The 14785-nt window shown below is 40.8% G+C and overlaps 1 protein-coding gene across 1 annotated transcript in view; it reads right to left on the bottom strand.

Moving 5' to 3' along the window:
• LOC148376640 (receptor-type tyrosine-protein phosphatase mu) overlaps positions 1-14785 on the bottom strand; it is a 366093-nt gene that overhangs the window by 84205 nt on the left and 267103 nt on the right. Inside the window, exons 18-19 of the mRNA XM_088349733.1 lie at positions 8665-8745; positions 8545-8571 (exon numbers count right to left, since the gene is read on the bottom strand). Of these exons, the coding sequence (XP_088205859.1) occupies positions 8545-8571; positions 8665-8745 (108 nt within the window). The remainder of the gene's footprint in view (positions 1-8544; positions 8572-8664; positions 8746-14785) is intronic.

The following is a 14785-nucleotide window of genomic DNA, read 5'->3' as shown; positions in this document are numbered from 1 at the left end:
ACAAAAAGCATTTCACATCCCCATATTTGTTGAATGCTGTCGAATGTGTACTGATGTGAACATTGACGAATGTAATATCACCCAGAGTGACTCAGTCAAAAATGTAGGTGTCATATTTGATTTTTGTTAAGAATATTACTACAACAGTTTTTTTCCATCTTCGCAACATTGCTCAAATTCGTCCTTTGCTGTCTCAGTCGGATGCGGAGATTATAATTCACGCGTTTGTTACTTCCCTTCTTTATTACTGTGATGCGCTACTCTCTGGTCTCCCGAAGTCCAAAATCAAGAGCTTTCAGCTGGTACAAAATGCTGCAGCGAGGCTTTTAACTGAGACAGGAAAGTCTGATCACATGACCCCGATTTTAGCTAACCTGCATTGGCTCCATGTTCGCTTAAGATGTGATTTTAAGGTTCCGTTGGTAGTATACAAAATCATGCATGGTTTTGCTCCTTCATATCTTTCAGATTTAATTCCCCCTATGTTCCTGAACGGAGCCTTCGCTCTGAAAACGCTGGTCTACTCGTGATCCCAAGAGCCAAGAAGAAATCTGGAGGTCGAAGAGCGTTCTTCATTCGGACCCCAGTGCTGTGGAATGCTCTTCCCCCTGAGATTCAACCTGCGACCCCAGTGGAAAAGTTTAAATCTAAGCTTAAAACACACTTCTATTCTATAGCATATGAATAACCTATATTTTAGGTTGATAATATGTATTATTTGCCCTCATGTAGGTTTTAGATCAGGGGATGGTGTCATAACATCTGTAGTTTGCACTGGTCTTTGATCTGTGCAGCCCTTTGAGACTCTTTGTGATTAAGGACGTCACAAATAAACATGACTTGACTTGAACTTGTGCGACAACTAAAAGGAATTCTCGGAAATGTCACCGTTTGAGAGAAAAATAGCTGACATTTTGTCGCCAAGTAAGATGATGTCACTTGTCTCGTATCTTGACGCGCCGATGGCCCCCGTCCCTCCCTTCATTAAAAACTCAAGGCGGCATATGGCTGCTGATGAAAGAGGCGCTTCTAAGTTACGCTAAACTCCGCACTGTGATGCGATTCGCTCTTTTTATCGCTCCCTTTCTCGACAAAACACAAATAAGTGGGCCGCCCGAGGCGCAGGGACGACGACATTAAAAAGAATAATAGAGGAGGTTCCTTGTGTTGAGTGGGTGAGGGGCTAATGAAGAAGAGGGAGGAGAAAACATGGATGTTTTTGTTGAAGGGGGGAAGTGGGGGGACTCGTTTTCAGCTACATATGGATGTACCTAAAAATGGAGCCGGACCTACAAACAGGGTTGGGTAGGGTTACTTTAACTTAATTACTTTCAATGACTTTTGGACTACTCCAATACCAAATATGCTAATAAAAGACAAAAGAAACTATATGAATAAAATGATGACTCACAACACGTGGTAAGCTTTCTCTCCTGGCTTTGATCTCTTTGATCTCCGGCAAAACGAACATAAAATGCGACTAGGGTTGGGTAGGGTTACTTTGACTGGATTACTTTCAATTACTTTTGGATGACTCCAATACCAAATATGCTAAAAAAAGAAAAAATAAACTAAATATGAATAAAATGATGACTCACAACACGTGGTAAGCTTTCTCTCCTGGCTTTTTATCTCTTTGATCTCCGGCAAAACTAACATAAAATGCGACCAGGGTTGGGTAGGGTTACTTTGACTGGATTACTTTCAATGACTTTTGGATGACTCCAATACCAAATATGCTAATAAAAGACAAAATAAACTATATGAATAAAATGATGACTCACAACACGTGGTAAGCTTTCTCTCCTGGCTTTGATCTCCGGCAAAACTAACATAAAATGCGACCAGGGTTGGGTAGGGTTACTTTAACTGGATTACTTTCAATTACTTTTGGACTACTCCAATACCAAATATGCTAATAAAAGACAAAAGAAACTATATGAATACAATTATGACTCACAACACGTGGTAAGCTTTCTCTCCTGGCTTTGATCTCTTTGATCTCCGGCAAAACTATCATAAAATGCGACCAGGGTTGGGTAGGGTTACTTTAACTGGATTACTTTCAATTACTTTTGGATTACTCCAATACCAAAAATGCTAATAAAAGACAAAAGAAAAGAAGTATGAATAAAAGGATGACTCACAACACGTGGTAAGCTTTCTCTCCTGGCTTTGATCTCTTTGATCTCTTTGATCTCCGGCAAAACGAACATAAAATGCGACAGAAACAAAATGAAAATAAATCCAAACAGCTTGCCAACATCCTTTTTGCCGTTCCATGTATTCCGTTACTCCCCAAGCATGCACAAAATTTAGTCATTTTCTTTTGTCTTTTATTAGCATATTTGGTATTGGAGTAATCCAAAAGTCATTGAAAGTAATCAAGTTAAAGTAACCCTACCCAACCCTGGTTACAAAAGAAGGAACTCCTGGAAGGCAATCCGCCATATTTTCAGCACTATAAGCACTAGATAATAAAGCGCACCTCCCCAAAAATGATCTTTATTTGCATATATGTGACGGATGTCATATTAACTTTTGTTTTGTTGAAATTCCTGCTGAAATATGTTTGTATAGCATACCTGTCAACTTGTATGTTTTTGCCGTACAAATTAAGCAAGATGTGTACGCCGTACAAGAAAATCTGTTCGGAAAAACGCAAATTTGTCAATGATGGGTACCATCTGGTATACACCCACTATGACGAAACGGCAAATCAATCAAGTCAAACGAGTTCGCCGCGGTAGCCTCTATCTCGGTATCGTTTTTTTTTGTTGCAAACGAAGCGAGCGGTTTGTGTGTTTTATTATTTGCAGATCTGAAGATGTTACTGTGGTATACTCCCAGTCGGTAATTACGTATTGTCGAGGTAAAGTTAACCCTTTGGGGGATTTTATGAAGGTTCGACGCTACTTTGCGGATTTTCTGGTCCCCATTAACTGCAAAAACCGAGGGATCTCTGTATAAGGCGCATGGACTTTAAAGTACCGTATTTTCCGCACTATAAGGCGGACCTAAAAGCCTTTATTTTTTTCAAAAGCTGACCATGCGCCTTATAATACAGTGCGCCTTATATATGGATCAATATTAAGTCGCAAAGTCTTGCAACTAATGCAGCAGCCACTGACTCGATTTTCCCCCGAAGGCGAAGTCGTCCGCGGTGTATGCTGGGATTTATATACCGGCGTTTCATTTCCTAACCATTGTGTCAATCATCATTTGAATCAGTCACTATTGGCTAAAGTTATTCGGAGGTAAAGGGGGCGGATCCTTTTTAATCATTTACAGGCTCGCATAGGCTAAAGGGACGAAACAAAGCCTGCAATTGGCCGAAAAAGATGAATGTGGATCACACGTTGGGTTGCACTACGGCATAGAGAAAAACTTTTTTTTTACTGTTCTGTAAATATTTTACTCTCCTGAATTTACTAGACCATGGTTACGTATCATTATTGAACGTGATGGCTGCAAGAGAACTTAGGTGAGCTATGCGGCTTTATATTTTCCCGGTATCTTGTTTTAGAACGATCTTGATGTTTCTGTGATGAGTCTATTTTTAAACTAAATTCAATTCAAAGTGTTTATTGTCATATGCACAGTAAAGAACCCCGTTTCCCTGCACAATAAAATTCTTACTTTGCTGTCCACACAGTTGCCAGCATAAAATGAAATGGAAACTAAGAAATGTTTGGCATTTCTTGAATCCCAAGACTTTAACCTTCCGAATGATGGAACGATGCATTTGAGTGACATCGTACGGACACTGTTTCCGTACATGTCTGAGACACGTATTTGCTTCTTTGCGAGCTTTGGGAATGTTAAGGGGGTAATAAGCTTGACTGAACTATCTGACTGTTTTGTCGACGTTCCCATTGTAGCGCCTTATAATCCGGTGCGCCTTATGTATGCAAAATATAGGACCAAAAACTATTTTTTGGGGGTGCGCCCTATAACCCAGTGCGCCTTCTAGTGCGGAAAATACGGTACTATAAGGGCTCTGGTTGCACAAAAGTAAAACATTACAGTAATTGATTGATCAGTCAGACACAATTGCATACATTTGATAAACAATGAATGCGACAAAAATTGAACCAACAATTGCATAACATTGCAACAGGCCTCGAATCCAGATCGCGATGTGAAGTGTGCGGGACCCTATACAGTAGATCACTGGGGATACAGACGACACATGAAAAGGCATTAGGTCTTCATGATCACACTATTTTTACGGCCTGGAGAGGGATGGGCGTGGCCAGGCTGTACTAGCCCAATACACAACTCAGGAAGTGGGGCCCGAACGACGAGTTATGGGAAACATGAACTAGCCTCTATCTGAGATTCATTATGCAACTGTTTAAATCTGGGCTTAAAACACACTTCTATTCTATAGCTTATGAATGGCCTATGTTTCATGTTGAAGATGTCTGTGTATTGTCACATTTGTTGCAGCCTGGTTATCCTGGAGGGGGGGATTACCTCATGTGTGGACTCAAAGTTTCTTCATTTTCCTCATGTTGAAGTTTTTGAGTTTTTCCCTGCCCTCATGTAGGTTTTAGATCAGGGGATGGTGAAATTATAGTCTGTAGTCTGCAATAGTCTGTGCGGCCATTTAGGATTCTTTGTGATAAAGGGCTATACAAATGAACATGACTTATTTTTATTTTAAATTGCCTTTAAAAATGACACGTATGTTTTTGGGGTTGAATTTTTGGGCTTACAATTTGAAAATATGGTACTACAGTTCAGCTCAGTAGCCTAGATGGTAGGGCGCCCGCTTTGAGACTGGGAGCTCGCTGGTTCGCGCCTCGGCCGAGTCATACCTAAGACTTATAACATTGGTAAAAATGGCGGCGCCCTCTGTTGGCTGCGGCTGCATCGGCTCGCTACAACGGGTCAGGTGTATCGACATTTCGTTCTGTGTACATTGTTACAAAGAATGACAATACAAAGGAAATTATTATTATTATTATTTCAGTGACACACCCAACGCTGACATCCGATCCCTCCCCACACACCCCTCCATGCATAGGACACCACGTATGCGACATCACACGCTAATGGGATGGAGCAGAGATTCCTCCCTCCCCCACGTTCGATCGGGAACGTGAACATGAGGATGGCAGAGAGGCGAGCAGGCAAGGGTGGAAATCAAGGAAAAAAAGGATAACCGAGCTGAAAAGATGGAGGAAAAGGAGGGGAGGGGGGTCATTGGGCGAAGTGGCATAACTGTGCTTTTCAGTCCTTGACGTGACGACAAAGAAACAGGCCAAATGCTTGGGTAGACTTGCCAGCATCTCGCCCTTGTTCTACGAGAATTTTGATCATTCCCGTTAGCTGGTGATTTAGTTTCACTGTACACTAGGTTTGGCACTTCAAGAAATACATATTTCTCGCTTGAAATCTATATTAGGCATAATCAATATCGATATTCAACACGTAGACTTTTTAAGACTTTTCAAGACTTTATCCAATGAAATTTAAGAACGATCTCAAACATATTTTGGCATAAGGATGGGGGAGGCGTCACATGGCCGCGACGGCACCGACTTTATAGTTGAGTATTTCCCAGGTTGAGTTTGCAAGGGCGGCTGGACTGCAGCCAATCCTGGACTAAAGGTGGGGCTCAGGCGGCCGTGAGCAAGACCGCGATGGGGTCCGACCAACCCAGGTGCCGAGGTGACCTGCTAGCTGCTACTGTTTAGAGCAGTGTTTTCAACACTTTTGGAACCAAGGTACACTTTTAATTATACAAAAGTTCCAAGGCACACCGTCCCTCAAAAATGTTTGAAAATAGTCTTTGAGACTGTACCTGCTCAAGGTTTCTTCATTTTATTCATGTTGAGGTTTTTGAGTTTTTCCTTGCCCTCATGTAGGTTTTAGATCAGTGGATGGTGTCATAATAGTCTGCGGTTTGCAGTAGTCTGTGCAGCCCTTTGGGACATCTTGTGATGAAGGGTGTCACAAATAACCAAGACTTTACAAGGTTTCTCATTTTCTTCATGTTGAGGTTTTGAGTTTTTCCTTGCCCTCATGTAGGTTTTAGATCGGGGATGGTGTAATAATAGTCTGCGGTTTCCAATAGTCTCTGCAGCCCTTTGGGACATCTTGTGATGAAGGGCGTCACAAATAACCAAGACTTTACAAGGTTTCTCATTTTCTTCATGTTGAGGTTTTGAGTTTTTCCTTGCCCTCATGTAGGTTTTAGATCGGGGATGGTGTAATAATAGTCTGCGGTTTCCAATAGTCTCTGCAGCCCTTTGGGACATCTTGTGATGAAGGGGGTCACAAATAACCAAGACTTTACAAGGTTTCTCATTTTCTTCATGTTGAGGTTTTGAGTTTTTCCTTGCCCTCATGTAGGTTTTAGATCAGGGGATGGTGTCATAATAGTCTGTGGTTTGCAATAATCTGTGGTCTGTGCAACCCTTTGAGACTCTTTGTGTTTAAGGGCCAAACAAATAAACATGACTTTACAGGGTTTTCTTCATGTTGAAGTTTTGAGTTTTTCGAAAATGAAGTTATGTCAAATATTTCTCTGTACTAACTGATAAGCAGATAATTAGTACATAAAAAGAAGAAAATAATACCTAAAAACAAAAAAGAATGATGTGCTTTATTTATGTTTTTATTCTTTACAGAGCAATCTTAAACAGCTTTGTTATACAACTTAAGTTATTAAATGTAGTGTGCAGATAATTAATATATAAAAAGTATATAAAAATCTACTGCCACCTACTGATATGGATGACTATTACAGTTCTTCGTCTGAAGAAAGCAAAAATACTAAATAATGGCCTGTTTTTTTGGAAAGACAAAATTGGGCATATTCCAGCGGCACACTAGACAAGGTCTGGTTGATAAACACTGGTTTAGTGGACAGGAGGCTCAGGAGGTAGAGCGCTCATTTTGGGATCAAGAGATCGCAGATTCGATTCCCTGCTGCTCTGTGTTATTTGTCGAAGTATCCTTGGGCAAGACACTGAATCCCTAACGCCCCCCAAAGCAGGTAGTTGCCTTGCATGGCTGACATTGCTATCGGTTAGTTAGTGTGTAAAAGGGAAAAGTGTGAAGCACATTGTAAAGAGCTTTGGGAGGTCTTCATTGACTTGAAAAGCGTTATATAAATGTAGACCATTTACATTTACAAAGGGGACGCACCCGGGACGGACGTGCTAACCACTCATATTCTTTTGCATATTTTACGATACAACGTGCCATACTTTTTTTGACTTACGAGCTTGATCACGCAGATTAGACAGGGGAAAAAAATAAGACCTTTGAGAGTTAAATCCAAGACTTGCAAATACAGTTCCAGACCTTTTCAAGGCAATAATATGCGGCTTTCAAATTTAGACTTTACGTTTTTATTAAAAAATAATTGTTGACAGTTGTTTTTTCCCTAAACCATTACTGGGAAACAACTCATTTTGATTTTCCTAAAATGTTTTCTTGACACACAGTTCAGTTTTCAGGATGTAGGGATTGAAATGCTTTTTATTGTTAATCGATTATCGAATATCTTAAATTGTGTTACACTGAGACTTAATCCTATTGAATATTCCTATACAAGTCATAGTACAGTAGACCCCAGGATTACAGCGTCCCTACCTAATGATAATTTCACGTTTTTTTTGTTATTTTCCCCACCATATGACATCAACAAAAAAATATTTTGTGGGCCCCAAAACCTACAAAATCCAATCTTTTTCAGAATTTGTGCCTCATACATGCCCAAGTCTGCCATTAGTCGATGTCATATACTATACTAGTTTGCTATTAGTTTATGTCACTTCATCCAATAATTATTCCCTTTTTTTTTTGCTCTTTTTTCCGTTCAGAATTTTGTGCTGCTACATTTTAAGAAGTTAAGTATGAGCCCAAAGACTTGCAGTGGTGCTAAAGGAAGAAGCAAGATGATAACAAGAATAAGAAGCTTAAGATAATAAAGAAATACGAAGGGGGCAAAATCGTTGTTCGGTCGCGGAGGATAATGGCCATAACCAATCGATGATCTAGAAAAATTTTAGAGAATAAGCAACAATGTCGTCTTCTGTGAGCCTGGCAATCCTCGCAAGTCAGTTTAAATCTTTATCTAGCAAAGCTTCCCCCTATGCATTAACCTACTAACTATACTGGACCATCTGAAATCAGGTCACACCAAAGGTAAAAAATACAAGTTAACTTTTACTTTAATCGTATACTTATTTATAATATTATTTAATCATATACACATATTTTACACAGTACTCATGTTTATCTTTTATTTTCACCATTTTGTCCAGGAACGTATTAGCTAATAACCATGTCTATCTTCGCTATTCTGCAAATTCACTCTCAGGTCCCCAAGCCTGAACAGATTCATGTTATCCTAGGGTCTACTGTACATTTACCGTTGACAAAAATCCAGAAAAAAGAATTTGGGGGGAAAATACAAATCCCTGAAGAACAAAGGCGAGATACAATCCGGTTTCCTTGTCGTGACTTCGACATATAATGAGCAATTATCAATCACGCATCAGCAAGGGAGAAAGAAATTCTCACCCAAGATGGCGGTGGGCACAAAGGGGTCTAGAGTTTGCAAATTGGAGGAGGAAACAGAGTTGCATTAAATATAATCTCACGTTTGGATGAGTTTAGGATTATGAGCGGTCGATTCCTTACCGGGATAGAAGGCGCTGGTCGGGATGGAGGTGCTGAGAGTGTTGGCTTTGGGCAGCGTGAACGATGAAGGTGACGATCCAGCTGCAAGAATATACATTTGTCAGAAATAAAAGAACCATTAGACATGTTGTTTCTGCTTTAAAGCCCCAGTGTGTAATATGTGACCACTAGATGGCACTGCTGTCTAATGTGAATGAAAACCAGTGCCACTGTCATGATTACTGATACAAGGCACCTGCGCCTGCCCCGTTGGCGCCAACAACCGTGGGACCTGATTGGCTGTTGGACTCTTTTTAAACTCCCGTCTTCTGAAAGGAACCCGTCAGACCGTCTGCAAAACCTATGCTCTCAGCTAGGCAAGCTTTTGTACTCTTTGACATTATCCTGCCCTGTTTCCTGCCTGATACCTGTCGCTGACCTTTTTCTGGACCCGTTTTTGCCTTTGCTCTTCCATCCCGGCCATCGACCTGTTTCCTGCCTGATACCTGTTGCTGACCTTTTTCTGGATCCGTTTTTGCCTTTGCTCTTCCGTCCCGGCCATTGACCTGTTTTGCCCTGTTTCCTGCCTGATACCTGTTGTTGATCTTTTTCTGGACCTGTTTCTGTTTTGCTCCCCCGTCCCGGTCATCGACCTATTTCCTTCGCTGTCAACGACTACCCTCGCTCGACACGGAAGTACCACTTCCGCGTTCCTGTCTCCGTTCCTGGTCGGTGACAGCCAAAGTAGTGGGACCAACAACCGTGGGACCTGATTGGCTGTTGGACTCTTTTTAAACTCCCATCTTCCGAAAGGAACCGGTCAGACCGTCTGCGAACCTATGCTCTCAGCTAGGCAAGCTTTTGTACTCTCCGACATTATCTTGCCCTGTTTTCCTCCCTGATACCTGTCGCTGACCTTTTTCTGGACCCGTTTTTGCCTTTGCTCTTCCGTCCCGGCCATCGACCTGTTTTGCCCTGTTTCCTGCCTGATACCCGTTGTTGACCTTTTTCTGGACCTTTTTCTGTTTTGCTCCCCCGTCCCGGTTATCGAACTATTTCCTTCGCTGTCAACGACTACCCTCGCTCAACACGGAAGTGCCACTTCCACGTTCCTGTCTCCGGTCCTGGTCGGTGACAACCACAGCAGGCGGCGAGAACGCATACCTTAGGTAGGGATTCCGCTATACAAGAGAAATTTAATGTTCTCGTCTTATGAATATTTAGAAAAAATTAACATTGATATGATAGTTCATGTCTTCTTGCCTAATATTCAAATCAATGTTTTTTTTTTTTTTTAACAGAATGAAAGTTTATTTTTTACCACTAGGAGGCACAGAATATTACATACACACTTTCCATTTAAATTAAATCATTATTTAAAGGTTTGCCTTAAAGCCCCAGTGTCTAATATTTGACCACTGCATTGTGTAATGCGGACGAAAAACAGTGCCACAGATTACAGCGTAGCAGCAAGATGCCAGACAAACATGGCAACAACTTCTAGGTAGGGATTCCACTACGTACAATAATGTAAATGTATAATCATATAAATAATACGTATAAAAACTACTATAATAACATTTTGGGACAAAAACAAATATTGTATGGATTTTTTGGCATCTACCAGGATAATTAGGAGCCATACTATACAGACAGTCCCCTACTTACGACCATTCAACTTACGAAAAACGGTAGATACGAACATTTTTTTCGGGATGTTGAAATATATCCGGACATTGCTGTAAGTGAGATTTTGTATTGTGTGCATGTTTTTCCGAGTACAGGACATACTGTAGTGCTTCTTTTCGCCACTACCGGCGTGTGGCGCTGTAAGAGGTCACCCTGCATCCACCCCGAAGAAGAAATCCGCTTCCTCTTCGTTTGTATGTAAACATTCTATACTGTATCTCCAGCGCGCTAAGAACTTTGAAATTTTTATTATTTAATATTTCGCGCATTCATTCAATATGGTCGGTGTAAAGTGAAATGGAAATGGAATAAGAAAGCTTGATGCGGTTGAGAAAATGGTCGGATCCCTTTTTTCATTAACTTTTTACCACGGAGGAGGAAGTCAGCTAACTTTTGAAGCTCATCTTCCAAAAAGTAAGTTAAACTTAACTTCATTTATCTTTATAGAGCATATTATTTTATGAAATGTTTATTTTTTAAAACAAAACAATACAGGTTAGTCATATAAACCTTAAACATACATTCCATACAAAATATAGCACTGAAGCAATTTACGAAAAAATTCGACTCCTTGTTTATAAATAAGGGAGCGTTTGTATCAACAAGACTAGCACTGGAACTTGTGATAGCTCAATTACCCTCCAAAACAATAACAAAAATATATATATATTTTTTTTTATATATTCTTGATAGCAATTTTTCCCTTTGGATTGCATTGAATGAATTCCCATTTTATTTTTTTTAATTTGTACTTCCAGATTCGGGAAAGGGTACAAGAGTGTGTCTCATTATATCGGCCCATTTCATGAATACCAATGGGAACAAATAAACCTGTTGTCAGTACTTGCTCCAGAGTAGTATTTTGTTTTCTAAGTATATATATATATATATATATATATATATATATATATATATATATAAATAAAGATCAAAGCCGCAGGCGGCAGCCTTTCCAGCAGCTCCGTATTATCTCGCACTTTTTGTGATTTTGTGATTTGCTTCTATCTTCAGTGTTTCCGTCCCGTTTGACAACTACACTTTGGATTACTTTCTATCGTTATGGGTTTTAACGCACAAAAATGCGTTTATTGGAGGAATCAACTCCTTGCCCTGAAGAATTCTCGTGTCGGCGTGATGAGGGGGCCCTATCGTGGATGGAGAGCCGGAGCTAGTTAAGCGGCTAGCGGCGTTATGAGCCTTCGGTACCGTCCGTAATCATGGTCAATGTGAACTCTCTACCAAATAAGACCGACCAACTGGCTGTGCTGGTGAAAAACATCAAAGCGTACAGGGGGTTTGCTGTGTTTTAGGGAAACGTGGCTCACGTCTAACATCCCGGACGCTAACGTAAAGCTACCCGGAGCTACCCGGCTTCAGCGCTGTGAGACACAAAAGCCTGCGGGAAGTGGAGAGGAGGCGGATTCGCTATTGACGTGAACACGAGGTGGTGTAACCCTGGGCACAAAGATTTCCATCTGCCGCAGGGACGTCGAACTTTTGGACTAGCGTGTGATGTCATCCACTCCGCTGTGGCTAAACTACAACACAGCACTCCGAGGCCATCCTGTTAATCTGTTAATAAACAACAAGGGAGACTGCTTGAAGTGCAAATTTCCCTACGGGGATGAATAAAGTATCTATCCATCTATCTATCTATATATATCGTGTGTGAGATAAATATTAGTGGCATCAGCTAATAAATATTATCATATTTCCCTGATGGTTGCGGTCCCCATTAACCGGAAAAACCTTGGGATCCCTGCATTTCCTCTTTATCTTCCTCTGTGTGATCAGCATCTCTTCTCCAGGCTCCCTCAACTTCAAGGTCACATTTCAATGTCGATCTCAGTTTGCAAAAGCCCGTGCGCCTTTTCCAGCGTCTTCCCTCACTCAGTTTTTCCAGCACCAATTTGCGCGTGTCGCTCTCTAGCATTGCGCTTCTGTGACTCAAAATCCCCCCAGAAGTTTGTTATCCTCCGCCTTTCGAGGTTTATTCGCATGTTTTACAACACCAGCTCAAGTGACCGGCGCTTGGATTTTAAAAAGGGGCAATATGGTGGCGATTAAGCGCAAAATAAAGTGGACAGCGGCTCAAAGGGAATCCTGGCGTCGATACGCTCCACGTCGAGACGCTATTATAACCGCTTCAACGTTTAATCCGGCGCGTCTTAATCCCGAGGGTCACTGTCACTTGAGGTCACCGGCAGCCGTGCCGATCAGAAGTCAGTCGTCTTAGCCGGCAGACAGTTAATCAAGGTCAGCGAATCATTGGGGCTCCTGCCTGGCAGGGTTCCTGTTTGGATAAGGAGGGGACGTATGTTTAATCTGACGCTCGGGAGGGGCGGGATTACGGCCAGCCCGGCCCTCGGGTGCAGATTTAGCCCGGGCTGCCCGTCAACCGAGGATTAAATGGACGAGGGGGCCGGAATGAAGAGGTCATCGCGCGGCATTGTGTTGAGTGGATCGGAGCGAGTTGCTGTAACCTTGGTGGAAACGTGTTCCAGAAAATACAATTAACAAAAAAACACACTGGTGGCTGGGGGCGGGGGGAGGTCTGGTTACATTTAATCACATTTTTACTAAAGAAGAAATGCACTTCATTAGTTTAGTGGACATTTTTATGTGTCAATTTCCATGTCATATATTATACATATAGAAGGCGCACTGGACTATAAGGCACATCGAATTAAAAGTACAATATTTACATACCTGTCAACCTGTACGTTTTTGCCCTAAAAAGTACATTTATGATGCATTTTAAGACGTGTACGACGTACAAGGAAATCTGTACAGGAAAACGCAAATTTGTCAATGATGGGTACCATCCGGTATACACCGACTATCACCAAACGGCAAATTATTAAATCAAACGAGTTCGCCGCAGTAGCCTCTATATCAGTATGTTTTTTTTGTTGCAAACAAAGCGAAGTGTTTGATGCTACTGTGCGCATGCGTCTGCTGCCCTGGGATTTCCTATCATGCATCATTGCGTGGTAGTTGTGTAGTGAAAGGAAGTCCGTCTCTTTTTAGAGAACCAGCTTTTTCGGCTCAACTCATTTAAGAGAGCCGTCTCTCAAACGGCTCACTTGCTTTGATGCATTATATTACAAATTATTATGTTGTATAAAGAAGTTAAGAAAAAAAAGGAAGTATAGAAGGAGAAAATGAAAAAGGACAGGTTTGTGGTTATCCCTTTAATCATTATTTTACCAACAATAATGTAATGCATAAAATGAATTCATAATTTGAATAAGAAAATGTATTATTCTACTTAATTCTATTTGCATGTATTTTTTCCTTCTACAGTGAACGTCCAAGCGACTTCTTTTTTGAACTTTTTTTATAATAAACCTCATTCATGTCGAGCAACTCAGTATCTCAAAACAAAATAATAATTAACCATATATATGATATAAGGAAACACATGTACAATATAACATGTTAAACTAGATAAATAAACACGTGTGGAAAAAAAAAAATATGGTGTAAGATTATTTTGGATTTTGTAAGGGCTTGGAGCTCTGGACCTTGACAGGTATGCACACTACCGCTTTAAAAGCCTGAACTGTGAAAATTCTGGTCGACCAGTCTATGACTCAAACAACAAAGTATAAATCCTTGGGAAAAATATGCAGTGTCTTGCGATTACACAATCACACTACATCGATTTGATTTCTTTAATCGTGCAGCCCTAGTCCGTAGTGGTAGCGTGTGAAAATCATTGTAACTTGGATTTTCTCTCATATGTCGGGCAATATTTTGAACAAAAATCTCGTATCTCAAATCTCTTGCGTCTTGAGCAGTACATAGAGGGTTCACTGTATATATAAACAGTTAGGGATGCTGTCAGGTTTTCAATGTAAATCTCTTGAATTTCTGTCTCAAGGTAATTAGCTTGTTTTTATATTACTAAATAAAAAAACAATGTTTCTCATACACACACACACACACACACACACACACATAAAGTAACGTTTCAACAACGAGTGTTATTATATCTCTTGTACGTTTATCAATCTTGTAGTCTTTTGTTTTGAAGTCATGTTCTTGTGTGTACTGATTTCTCTGAGGCAAAATAAACCACTCTCTCTCTCTGTTTGGACTTCATCCAGGACGGACCTAAGTTCTTTCTGCCATCATCATGCAGAATTAAACAATATATATGTATTTTATTTGTGTAAATATGGCCACGAAATAGTCTTAATAATGACTGACTTTAACAATGCACATTCATTCTCAGGCAGATAGTTGAAGCCGGCATTAGCTCAGGAGGTAGAGCGCTCGTCTTGGGATCGAGAGATTGTTCGATTCCCGGCTCCTCCGTGTTAAATATCGAAGTGTCCTTGGGCAAGACACTGAATCCCCTGATGCCCAATTAGCAGGTTAGCGCCTTGCATGGCTGCTATTGGTGTGTGAGTGTGTGTGAATGGGTAAGTGTAAAGCACATCGTAAA

This window comes from Urocampus carinirostris, chromosome 1, assembly GCF_059441175.1.
Source record: "Urocampus carinirostris isolate Australia breed hairy pipefish chromosome 1, RoL_Ucar_1.0, whole genome shotgun sequence".
Taxonomy (NCBI): Eukaryota; Metazoa; Chordata; class Actinopteri; order Syngnathiformes; family Syngnathidae; genus Urocampus; species Urocampus carinirostris.
The sequence above is the reverse complement of the archived record's forward strand: the minus strand, read 5'-3'. Positions and strand labels throughout refer to the sequence as shown.